The sequence below is a fragment of the Lipotes vexillifer genome, unplaced genomic scaffold (genome assembly GCF_000442215.2).
Source record: "Lipotes vexillifer unplaced genomic scaffold, Lipotes_vexillifer_v1.1 scaffold278, whole genome shotgun sequence".
Lineage (NCBI taxonomy): Eukaryota > Metazoa > Chordata > Mammalia > Artiodactyla > Lipotidae > Lipotes > Lipotes vexillifer.
Window position 1 is genome coordinate 1,031,162 of NW_006769677.1, and position 13,649 is coordinate 1,044,810.

Here is a 13,649-nt window from a genome sequence, read left to right on the forward strand (position 1 = left end):
AAAAGGGGTCAGGGTTTGAGAAAGAGGTATCCTAATCCTGAAGGTGGGGGGAGCCGTGAGTGTATGGGGAGGGCTGTACCAGCTTTGGGGGGCCGCGCTGAGAGAAGGGGTTCCCACTATGGTGAAGAAGGGCCCCGCACTGAAGAGGACGCTGGGAGGAAAGGAGGGTCTTGCTGAGGAGGGCTGGCATGGGGGAGGGGTTCTGAGTCCACCGGAGCACGGAGAGGGGCAGCAGGCTCGAGGGGAACATGTGCAGTGGAAGTGCCGCCATCCCGAGGGGCAGGGTGGAGAGCAGGCCCGGGCTGCGTGTGGAGGGAACAAGGTTCCCACCCTGCGCAGGAGAGGGAGGACTCCCGGCCGTACTCACCGAGGCTGCCGGCGAAACCGTCCATCTTGCGGGGAAAGCGCCGGGCTCCAGGCTCAGCGGGGCGGGCACTTCATTCAGCGGACCGACTAGGGTCGCCGACGCTGAGCCTGACCCGCTAGCTTTCTCGGGCGCCCGGCTCGGCTCCTACCTCCCGCCTCCGTCGCCCGTCCGTCCACCACAGGGCAGTCAGCCGCGGACGCCCGGACCACTTCCCCGTCAGGTTGAGAGCCGAACCGCGCCGCGCCGCGCCGCGCCGCCGCCTGCCCGGCCTCCCTCCCAGACAGCAGCCGCGGGCGCCCCGCCGCGCCCCGCCCCCGCGCCCGCGCGCAGCGGTAGCTCCACCCCCGCGTACGCCGTCACGCTTCCGACTCCGCCTCCCACGTGACGACCCGGAGGCGGGGTCTTACCGACCCTTCCCTCTCACCTTGCCTCGGCCTCGGGTTCCGCCCCCCGCACTCGGGAGGGGTGGCTACGCTTGCGCGGTGGGCCTGCTGAGGGCCTGGGACTTGGGGCTTGAAACTGCTTCCGAATGGGTGGGGATAAGGAGAGACCTCTGGCATGGGATCCTCAGGAGCTTCTTGGGATTCCTTTTCCTCGCAGCCCCTGGGGAGTCCGCGGAGACCCATCGGAGCTTACGTCTGGAGCCCCTCTAACAGGAGATGGTCACCCCGTGTGTCCTAGAACACTAAAGAGGCAACCAAGTGCGGGGAGGGGTCCAAATTTCCCGGGTTCTCCCTTTGCCCCAGTAGGATGAGGGACAAATTAGGGCGAGTCTTCTTGACTAGCTCAAGGCTACCATGCCACAACCCAAGGCACACAGCAGAGCCTAAGACATACTAGAAGCAAGGAATGTTAGTACTGGACAGGACCCAATAGTTCATCTTGCCTCCCCTTCAGGGAGGAGACTGAGCCTTAGAAAAGACATGAACTGCGCAAGCTCATGGAGCCTGGTAGAAGCAAAGTTAGAACCTAGGCTTCCTAATCCCCCTGGTGTTTTTTCCACCAGGGATGCAAAGCCACCCCTTATCGGGGATATCGTAGGATTGCCTACTAGGGAACTATAACAAAGGGTTGAAATGAAGTAAGTCTGAATTCCAGGCCCAACTCCATGTGACTCAGTAGGTGACTGTCAAGTCACTAAACTTATTTGGACCTCACTTTATTCATTTGCAAAAGGGAGGACTGGACTTGTAACCAAAACCTCTCAAGTATACACAGCGTTCTTCTTCCTCCTCCCTCCCCAACCCACATTCTCCATCCTTCTAAAGACCTTCCAGTGATTTCCCAAGTCCCTCTTGGGACTAGGTTTTGTGGATCAGAGTACTAGTTACAGAGGAGAAATGTAAGGTGCCCAGGAACTAAATTGATCTATACAATAATAAAGAGCTGAGTTAGAAGAGAATAAGAGTCATTGTAGACAGAGTTCCAGGAGAGAGGGAGGTACTAAAGGGAGATGAGAACAATGAAGTTGCAACTGTCATGAGAGGGACATGGAGGAATTAGATGGTTGAAAGGATTGTTAAACTTTCTTTTTGTTGTCTTGCAGTATACTTCTTCCCTTTGGTGCCTCTTTAAAAATCTTCCCCAAAAAATCTAAATTACTTTAAATTTCTTTTTTGGATATCAGACCTGTGTGTCTTCTGAATATCATACTATGTGGAGAATGGCCATAAGGCAGCCAAGATAAATTCAGATTACAGACAAAATGTGTCTAAAGTTTTCTGTTTCTTCAAACTTAAGTTATTTACCCAGTGTTTCCTTTGCTATGGACATTTTCATATCTGTATGATTCTACCAAGTCTAATCGCTTAATATTTGAGACATCCTCAGTTCTGACAGCTGCTCTTCTGTGTCTACATGCAAAACTTTCTGCCTTACGTCAATTAAAAGAATAAGAACTTGCATTGTCATATTGGTATACATACATATATACACTTTTTTTAGTTAAACTTTTTATTTTGAAATAATTGTTGATTCACGTGTATTTGTTAGAATACCCTTTACCCAGGTTCCTCCCAATGGTAATAGCTTACAAAACTATATAGTCAATATCACAACCAGGATATTGATACTGATACAATCAAGATACAAAACATTTCCATCATTTCCATGAGCACAAGGATCTCTCAAGTTTTCTTTTATAAACACGCCTTTTTTTCTCCTGATACCACCCCCTCCTTCACTCCTGGCAACCACTAACCTGTAATCCATTTCTATAAATATGTCATTTCAATGGAATCATATAATATGTACCAGTTTGGGATTGGCTTTTTTTTTTTTTTTTTTTTTTTTTGCGGTACACGGGCCTCTCACTGTTGTGGCCTCTCCTGTTGCAGAGCACAGGCTCCGGACGCGCAGGCCCAGTGGCCATGGCTCACGGGCCCAGCCGCTCCGTGGCACGTGGGATCCTCCCGGACCGGGGCACGAACCCGTGTCCCCTGCATCGGCAGGCGGACTCTCAACCACTGCGCCACCAGGGAAGCCCTGGGATTGGCTTTTTTGACTCAGCATGATTCCCTGGAGATTCATCCAGGTCACTGTGAGTACTAAGAGTTTGTTCTTTTCATTGTTAAGAATTCCATGGTATGGATTATCACTGTTTGACCGTTCACCTGCTGAAGGACATTTGGGATGTTTCCAATTCAGAGCTATTATGTATAGGTTTGCTATAAATGTTCATGTACAAGTATTTTTTGTGAACATACTTTTCATTTCTCTGGGATAAATACCCTGGAATTGGGTTATTTGGTTATATGGTAGCTGTACATTCAGTTTTTTAAGAAACTGCCAAATTTTTTTAAAGAAGAATATGATCCAGTTTTATTTTTTCTTCCAGTTTTATTGAGATATAATTGACATACAGCACATATATGTATATTTTTAATTCGGAGAAGGATCCATGTTTTGTGGCACCTGAAGCATTTACTATTTGCGGGGCCCTTTTAAGAAAAACTAATACAAAATGTACAGATACAAAATTAGGTTAAATGGAGTATTTCTTTAGACTAAGAAAAGAAATCACAATAGATTACACATTTTAAGAAGACTGTAAATACTATAAACATTACAAAATTGAGAAATGTGACATTTAATTAAATGCCCAACATATCTCCAATACTTTTTTACTTTTTTAATATTTGAGACAACCTCAGTTCTGACAGCTGCTCTTCTGTGTCTGCATGCAAAACTTTTTTTAATAGATGTTACTTACTGGGATCCTGCTATATGACAGGTTTTGTATCCAGGTACTTTGTATGTCTAACCCCATTTCAATGTCACAGCAAGCCTATGAGATCAGTGTTAATGAATATGATAGTGATTTTTTAATAGAGAGGACAAAAGAACTTTAGTTTCTCCTCTAGTTGATGGTTGACCAAATTTGTCTTTATTTTTGACAGTTGGGATGCCTAAAAATCCACTTCACACATATCATGTAGGCTGTTCATAATACTGCCGCAGGAATTCTGGTTAATACCATTTCATGTGATTCCCGTTTTAAAAAAAGAAAAGCAACAAAGTGTATGGTGAATTTAAAAAGGATTTAGAAGGATTTTCCCTAGACTTAGCTTCTGGCTCTTTATGTTTCAAACCTTGTTTCTCCCACACTACCCACATACTTCCAGTGCCAGCCATGTGTTCGTATCACATTATGACCTCTAGCCCTGTAACCTCCATGACAGGATGCCAGGTGAATCAGTGCAGGGGGCCATAGGAATATTCCTGGAATCTGTTGCTAAATAAAGACGGCCAGCAATAACTTAATTAAATGTGACTATAACCCATGTAATTATGTTTCATTAAGCCTGAAATTAAATGTATCCCCAACTCAACTTTCCCTTAGCCAGATACCCAAAATATCCAGGGTCACTCCAACACCACCTGACATCAAGGGAAATGTGATAAAGTGGAGGTTGTAGTGGAAAGACACTTTCCTGGAGCCTTGGAAGAAATCCCTTAGAGCTTAAGTTTCATTAATTTCATGATAAATCTGCCTCTGTTTTAGTTACTTTTATTTTTAGAAAAGTAATCCATGCTCATCCTAACTAATAAAGTCAACCAAAAGTTTATTTAAAACAAACAAGCAAACATACAGGAAAGGACAGGAAAAATGAAATAAATCCTCACTCAGAAAAAGGACAAATGGGCGGAGAAATACGGCAGTCACTTATCCACAGCAATTACAGAATTCTGCTGGGATAGATATTATGAAGTGTAAGGAAACTTCTTTGCTTAAATCTTACTCTTCTTTCCAAGGAACTCCCTTATCCACTATACTCCAGGGCCCCTAGCTTTGCTATTCTACAAAAAAAGGGTGTTGGGGAATATACCTTCCTCATAGGCTGCTCAGCTCACTCCCTATTGGTGTAAATATGAAATCCAAAGATTACTTTCAACTCAAATAATCAAACGATTTCTTTGAGAACATGATTCACTCAAAAACTTGGTAGACTTTTTATCTGTTTGCTTCCAGTCAGCAACGTGTGCCACACCCAAAGTTCTCTACTATACGTAACTCTCAAGCATGATTTATGTCTTTGCTTTTCTTCCCCAGTTTCTCTCTCTCTCTCTCAATTTAATGGAGTCTGTCTTCACACCATTAAACTTGGATGAGAAGACCACACTCTTAATCAGGTCTTTGCAGTGAGTCTGGGTCTAACTGGACCTTTGCTACTCAAAGGTTTTTAATATTTTGTTTCCTATCTCGGTGTCTAGAAGTAGTCAGCTTTCTAATCTTTTATTCCCCAAATTTCTGGACTTCCTCTAACTCTTTTACTCCTGCTTACAAACCAGCCGATTCTTGCTTGAGCTTTTCTCTTTGTTGTAATGCTTTACTAAAGTTAGGAAATAGTAGCTAACACACACTACCTCTCTCTTTCCAAAAACTTCCTCTAGAGCTTTAGGCCTGCTAGGCAAGTAGTGTGCCATCTTCTAAGTTGTCACAAGCAACAGTTGTAGCAAATCTTTTGCCACGATATAACAGACTCTCGAGTATTCCCACCTCTAATATCTGTTTCCACACCATCCCTGACCCAACCTCAAATTCAAAGCAATATGTTTTAGGTTTTTTTCTTTACAACAGCATTCAACTTCAAGTTTTCATCTTCTGCATTCGAGATAGGCTGACTGCTATTAAAAACAATCCCAAAATTTCAGTTGGCTTAATACAATAAATTTGTTTTTTACTCTTATCACTATCCAGTGCATATCATCAGGGACTCTGCTCCATGGAGTCATTCAAGGCTTCTTCTGTGTTAGTCCACACTTTTCAGCCAGCAAATAGGGGTGGTGGTAGAAGAACAGGGAGAGTCAATCAGGAAGTTTATGGTTCAGACATGGAAGCATGAACCTCACTTTCATCCACATTCCATGATCCGGAAGTTGTTGCATCACCACACTGAACTGCAAGGGAGGCTAGGAAATAGTCTGTGTAACCAGAAGGAAAGAGAAACATTTTGGTAACAATGACCCAAATAGTTTCTCCTATATTCCTTTTCATAGCATTTATCTGAGTTATAATCTTTCATTTACTTAAATGATTATTCGATTAGTATCTTACCCATTAGGTCGTACACTACAAGAAGAGCTTTTAGAAAATGGGAGAGGCAGTACATCCCAGTGCTTAAGAGTGCACACTCTGGAGTCACACCACCTAGATTGAAACCCCAGCTCCACCACTTACTATCTATGTAACATTGGACACATTACCAAATCTCTCTGTGCCTCAGCTTTTTCATCTGTAAAATGAGGATAATACTATTTCTACTTCTAGAATGTTGGGGGGCTGCAATGAGATAATACATGAAAAGCCCCTAGAACAGGGCCCCATATGTTATAAGTACTCAGTAAGTACTAGCTGCTGATATTATTAAAAGTAGGATTGCATTGGGTCTGTTTTTACTCACCATTATATACTGAGTGCCTATTACAGAGTAGCTGTTTGATATTTAGTGAATATCAAACAAACATAGAACTCTGAAAACTAGTCAATCTGAAAACATTATTTCAACAACCAATGCCCAATTGTTTTAAAGCAGCCAGTATTAATTTTTTTGTATTATATTTATCAAATTAGATCTTGTAAACTGTCTAATACTACTATAATAAAGTGAAAGATTTAACATAAATCCCTCAAAATGAAAATATAGCTTCACATTATCGTGAAACACACATAAAAATCCAAATATACTAAACAGTTATCAATTACTGGGTGGTTATTTGGAGCTTTCACTCTAACAAAAGATTTATCTTTAGATTATTTTCAATACAGAGCTCTCCTTACCCCTTACTTTGAACCCTTTAAGTGCAATTTAATTCAAGTGTAAAAATATGCACCAGTTTTTAGGAGCTCAGTTATTGCAAAGGGCTAAATATAGCTCTCAAATAATAAAAATTAAAAACAGTTTCTTCATACACAGAATCTTGACTCCGTGTTTAGATACCTTCCCCTCTACGTCAAAATAGGATGATTGTGGGAGGGGTTTCAGAATACTTGTGAAGACACACAACACCTGTTGTCAAAGCCTTGCCCTAAGATTTGAAGAAAAATGAAAATTCCTATAATGGTTTCTTTGTTTTGCTCTCCTTAGCTAGATGACCTTGAAAGGTAACTAGAAACTCTTTTTGGTTTCTTGACATTCTCTCCCTCAGACATTTTTAAAGTGACATCAAGAGCAATTAAGTTTGGGTTTTGTTTTTTTTTTAAGTATGCTGGGCTTTCCGCTTTTATTTCCTTGTCTTAATGTTATTTTTAAAACTAAACCCTATGGTCATGGATTTGTGTAGATTATATAAATCTATAGTCCACATAAGCATAAGTATGGTAGAGAAAAAAACTTAAATGTTTTTCTTTGGCCTTCAGAATCAGAAATTAACAATATCTAAGTGGGGGGAAAAGGGTTCTTTTAGTTATTTGTTTTTATAATATGTTTAACATAAGCAATGTATGGTAGAGTTCCAAGGTCTGTCAGAGGCTAAATGGCAATGTTGTTCTAGCTTCTAACCATAAGGAATGCCTAGGGATAACTTTAAAATTATTTCAAAAGAAAAAAAAAGTGTGGTAGGATGTACCCCAAAGTGTTAAAAAGTAGTTGCTGCTAGAAGTGAAATTGAGTAGGGGAAGGAAAATGCAGGGAGAGTTACAGGGGATTTCACTTTTAAGTATATCGTATCATACTATTAATCATAAAATAATACTTAATAATCATAAGTATTATTTTAATCATATAATTAACATGTGTTCATTTTAAAAACCATTAGAGAGACAAAAAAATGCATTGCAGTGCATATTAATTCACATACCCACAAACTGTATCTGCAGAGACTGGTTTAAAATATCATGCTTATTAAATAACTTTTACCAATCTTGGCACGATTGTTATCCTCAAACTAAAGTCTTACTGACCTCAGGGGAAAAAAGTCAAGCAATTAGCAGTGCTGTAAATTTTTGGCAAGAGTTTATGAAATTGAAATCTATACCATGGGGTTCAGCAAACACGCCTGACTGAGGGGGATTTGCTGCGTGGACACATGAGTGAGTGAACGAATGCTGACTGAGGTTAATTTGGTCACTCTGATGGTGCCATTCATGACTAGCAGAGAGAAGACCCAGCCTGGGCTGCAGAGCTGGATTTTCCCAGTGCTGACCCAGAATTTATGCCATGAAGTGGGGCTGGTTGAGTTTGTGGAACAAATTTTAAAGTTTCTTTTTATGTGCTAGAGCTTCACCACATTTACAGAATGCTGGGTGAGCCTTAGAAATAATAGCTAATAATTTTCATCTGTCCACCCTAAGTATATACTTTTTCCCCTTAAGGAATTCATAGCAGCCTCTCACAAAATTGAAATTCTGCAGGGAAATACTTTAAAATAGCAATGTTATAGTGGAAAGCAGCCAGTCAGGGAAATTCAACTCCCAAAATTAATAACACAGGATGTTCTCCACTTGCAAATAAAATATTTCCAAAAGGTCACTTGCAAGTCAGCTGTTTGAAATTAGGAACAATGCTATAAATGTTGCTTAGATTTCCACTTAACTCCCAAAACATGTAGCATACTGATCCTAACGTGCCTTCCTTAAAACCACACTGATGACAACCTTACTTAAAGTTTTGAAATAGACAGGTCTGTAGTTGAATATTGTTCATTATACGCATCTGTGAGTTGATGTTGTAACCTAAATACAACTCATAACACCATTCCAACCTTCAAAGAGCTGACTTATAAATGCCCTAGGAGATAGGTTTTATTATTCCCGTTTTTTGGACCAGGAAAATGAGCCTCAAAAATATACAACTAGAAAGTGGGAAAATCGGGGTTTGAACCCGTATCAATCCTCATCTGAAGGTCAAGAACTTTTCACTGCACCAATCTGCCTCTCTGTCTCATTAGAATTCTGTTGTGGAGATCGTTGAATGCCGGGCTGAGAGGTCTACAATGCAGTTTCAGCAGCAAGTGATAAGATCAAAGTGTTGCTATAGAAAAAATTAACCTGCGGGGGGATAAATTGGAGGAGGTACTGAAAGTGGAGAATGCAATCTGAAGCCTGTAACGAGGGAGGAGGAGCTGCAGAAAGGTCCAAGAAGAAAATAGTGTAAAGGAAAAGAACAATTGAATGAACAACAAACAAATCCTTGCAAACCTGGATGACTGATTGCCTCAGAAGCTGAGGGAGAGAAAGGAGTAAAAGAAATCATCTAGATTCAGCTCCCAGTAATGGAGAGAATGATGGTGGCATTAAATGCAAATGGAGACTTAAGGAAATGAAGTGATTAGGGAAAAGAAAATATAGTGGTTGATGGCCTCTCACTGCTGTGGCCTCTCCCGTTGCGGAGCACAGGCTCCGGACGCGCAGGCTCAGCAGCCATGGCTCACGGGCCCAGCCGCTCGGTGGCACGTGGGATCTTCCCGGACCGGGGCACGAACCCATGTCCCCTGCATCGGCAGGCGGACTCTCAACCACCGCGCCACCAGGGAAGCCCCGATGGCCATTTTTTGGTTGGCCTGTGTCGGATCCCCTTTCCCTCTGTGGGAAACTGAAGGGAATCAGGAGCCATCTTTGGCAGCTGGGGCCCAGGCACATGACCTGGACCAATTGGAAGCCCCAGCCCAGGTCTTTGAGTTTGGGGGGAATAACACAAACACTAGCAGTTAGGGACCACGCTGGAAGGTGGCTGAGATATTGAAGACCAACTTTGATGGTGTGTGGAGAAAGCCAGCTCGAGGGCAGCGTCCTCAACAGATTCCTCCTATGGAGTGAACTTGGCCGTGCTCTCTGTGCCCTAGACTGCCTGGGTCCCTGCCCATTTTCCATGCTTGGTCCTCTGGCTTCCCTGTAGACCCAGTGAGCCACCTGATATCTTCCCAGTGAATTCGTTTTCTGCTTGAGTTAGCCAGAGTGGGTTTGTGTTGTTTGCAGTTGAAAACCTTGTGTGGTAAAAAATACTACCTTTAGTTTTAAACAGATTGCACTGGCACCATGAGCAGATGCCCAGATGGAAGCCTCTAGCACACAGTTTGAAATGTGCGATTCAAGTTTGGGAGAGGGCTAGGTCTGGGAATATAGATTTAGGATACTTCTAAATAGAGCCAATGATTTAAGCCATGAGAAATTACCAAGGGAAAAGATTTGAGAGAGAGAAAATGGAAGTGAACAATGTGTAGAAATGGAAGGACCACTAAAATTTAAGAGGCAAGAGAACGAGTCAGGGAAAAAGCAGTAACAGTCATAGAAGGCAAATCATGCTAGTGTCATATTACAGAACCCAAAAGAGACAAGAGTTTTAAAAACTGATGGAAATCAGATGCTATTAAATGCTACAGAATCCAAGGAAGATGGGAACTGAGAAAGGGGCACTCGATGTAGTGATTAGGAGGTCACTGGTCTTTAGAGAGCTGTTTTATCATGATAGTGGGAAAGAAATCAGGTTGGGGGGCAGGGTGGAGACTGAGAGGCTGGTGTGAAAGCCAAAGAAGAAACTATAGGCTAGAGTTTAAAGAATTTTGGCAAGACTTCGTTTTGTTCACTAGACAAGCACCTGGCATATGGCAAGTGCTCAATAAATATTTGCTTAATGAATGAAGAAGAGCAGAAGCAGAGAATTAACTTGAGCTGAAGCATGATAAAGGCACAAATTTTTAGAATTGGGGTTACCTGAGTATGCTTGCAAGCCAGGGTTACCAATCCTCTCTCCCACTTCCTCCGTGGGCTGGAGAACCTGATTTCCTAGACTCTCAATAGTTACCTAGTAGATGCTTTTTCCCCACCCCATACTACTGTCCTCCTCACTCCACTTTTCAGTTTGTTTGTACTATAAGCTAATATAACAGCCATTCCCTGAATTACAATTTCTCATCCTTATTAATTTCTTAATTTCCTCAGAAAATTCTTTCCTCTACTAATTTATATCCCATACAGAGCTAAGTCAAATATTCCTTATCCATATTTATTTTGTCCCGTATTGTGGATGACCTGATAAAAACCAAGTCAGATTAACTAGAAACTTAATTTCAGCTATACCATTAGGTGATATCTTGATTGCACATTTCTAGAAATTCACTACTCTGTGGTGCTTTGAAACACCAATTTTTTAAAAAAATTAATTTATTTTTGGCTGCGTTGGGTCTTCGTTGCTGAGTGTGGGCTTTTCTCTAGTTGTGGTGAGCGGGGGCTACTCTTCGTTGTGGTGTGCAGGCTTCTCATCGCGGTGGCTTCTCTTGTTGCAGAGCACGGGCTCTAGGCGCGCGGGCTTCAGCAGTTGTGGCTCGCGGGCTCTAGAGCGTAGGCTCAGTAGTTGTGGCGCATGGGCTTAGTTGCTCCGCGGCATGTGGGATCTTCCTGGACCAGGGCTTGAACCTGTGTCCCCTGCATTGGCAGGCGGATTCTCAACCACTGCACCACCAGGGAAGCCCCCAATTTTTAAAAATAAATTTACTTATTTTATTTATTTATTTTTGGCTGCGTTGGGTTTCTCTAGTTGTGGCGAGTGGGAGCTACTGTTGGTTGCAGTGCACGGGCTTCTCATTGGAGTGGCTTCTCTTGCTATGGAGCTCAGGTTCTAGGCTTGTAGGCTTCAGTAGTTGTGGCACGCAGGCCCAGTAGTTGTGGCTTGCAGCCTCTAGAGAGCAGACTCAGTAGTTATGGCACATGGGCTTAGTTGCTCTGCAGCATGTGGGATCTTCCCGGACCAGGGCTCAAACCCATGTCCCCTGCATTGGCAGGCAGATTCTTAACCACTGCACCACCAGGGAAGCCCTGAAACACCAAATTTTAATCCAATAGCTAAATAACCAAATACATGATCAAAACCTTGTAAAGAAATCTTATAAAAGCATAAAGGTAAAATGGCTTCTGATTTAAATAACAAAAAACATAAAATGTAAGATTTATTTTATTATCAATCTTTCTCCAAATTGTCAGAAGTCTATGAGTAAAGAACCGGCATTTAAAAGATAAATTGTAACTAGAAATGTAAGAAGTCATGAGTGGTTCTTAAGCGCAATGAAACACTTGCACTATAATAATAAGATTAAAGACCTGGAGATTTCCCATCCCTGGTTTATGGTTCTTCATGGATGTAATTAAAGCACATAAAGCTTTTCCAATAAGTTTAAGAATCAGTTTCCTTTTTGTCTGCAAACTTAAGGGAGGTAGTCTGAGTGCCTATCATAGGTTCATCAGAGCAGTAAGCTGTATGGGTGTTACTGTATTAATTTGCCTTTAGAAATTATTTTTGGAAAAAGATAGAAAGAAATATAAAATGAATAATTTGCTTTTGATCATGTCATTCCGTTTAGTTTCTTTTGTTAGTAATTTTACGTACACAATACATGCAAACAGAATGCATTTGTGGGCACATGAGTATGTGTGTCTCCCGATAGGGGGTCAAGAAATTTTTATATCATTCCTCACCCTCCTCCTAATCTAAAACTTGGTTTTGCCCACACTGAGTGCTTGATTGAGGTGGAAATGGTCTAATGCAGAACATTTCCAGTTGCACAGGCCAGTGGTGCTCATCATCAAAGTCCTTCCAGTCACAATAGGGGTGTTTCATTCTTGGGTCTTGGGGACTTGCACTCAGCTGAATAGTCATTTCCAGATAAGGCCTCCCTGGCCACTTTCCTTCCATTGAAACTGTGACAGCTGAAGTTTTGGGAAGATCTATTAATCTGTTAGTCTACGAACTAAAATGGGTATGAGATTACCTCAGACCTGAAACCTTCTTTCCAAAATGGTGGCATTTTGGCACCAGCCTGTGCAGTGAGATATGACCCAGGTACCATGGTGTGAGATGGACCATTCTCATCCAAGAGTGAGAAGCCATTTCTATGGAAGAGCCTCAGGGGCCTCCCAGGGACAAGGTGAGAGAAAGGCATCTTTACATCAGTGCCAGTCTCAGTCATCCAGGATTCTGCACAAAACCAGGCTCACCAAGCGGCCCGTTGGCAGGTCAAGAAACGTAGGAATGGCAAAGGGCACGAGCAAGCATTTCACTAAGGAAGCAATACAGATCACCAATAATTCTGTTTAAGAAGAAGAATTGAAAAAGCAATACAAGATGAGATACCATTTGCCAGAAATCAGTTTGGAAATGTTCTCTTTAAAAGAATTCTGGGCTTCCCTCGTGGCGCAGTGGTTGAGAGTCCGCCTGCCGATGCAGGGGACACGGGTTCGTGCCCCGGTCTGGGAAGATCCCACATGCCGCGGAGCGGTTGGGCCCGTAAGCCATGACCGCTGAGCCTGTGCGTCTGGAGCCTGTGCTCCGCAATGGGAGAGGCCACAAGAGTGAGAGGCCCGCATACCGAAAAAAAATAAAAATAAATAAAAATAAAAAATAAATAAAAGAATTCTGTTTAGTGTAGATGAGGAGGCAGGTAAACAGGTAGTCTCACATACTGCTAATAGGTGTGGAAAATTTACCCTCCATATTTCTGGAGGGTATGTTAGTACTATTTATCAAAAGCCCTAAAATGTGACTACCTTTAACTCAACAACTTCACTTTGAGGAGTAAGCCCAAAGGAAATAATCAGAGCTACATACAAAGCTTTATCTACCAAGTCTCCTCACAATCTTGCTTTTAATGGTGTAAACTCAAAGACAACCTACAACAGGGAAAAAAGAGATTGCAGAATAGTACTGTATGATCTCAGGATTATGAAAGAGATGACTGTATGTCTATAGATCTATGGATAAAAGAGTGGGAAAAAACATCTACCAAAATGTTAATAGTGGCAATCTCTGGGTTCTGGAAGTATGGGTGATTTTTATTTTATTCCTTGTATTTT

The 13,649-nt window shown here is 42.2% G+C and overlaps 1 protein-coding gene across 2 annotated transcripts in view; it reads right to left on the reverse strand.

Annotated features, from left to right (window-relative positions):
- The window catches only part of EML4 (EMAP like 4), a 162,034-nt gene extending 161,364 nt beyond the window's left edge, over positions 1-670 (reverse strand). For both annotated transcript variants that reach the window (XM_007445745.1, XM_007445746.1), the window contains exon 1: positions 368-670. In XM_007445745.1, the coding sequence (XP_007445807.1) occupies positions 368-392 (25 nt within the window). In that variant the 5' untranslated portion in view covers positions 393-670. The remainder of the gene's footprint in view (positions 1-367) is intronic.
- Positions 671-13,649: the final 12,979 nt, after the last annotated feature.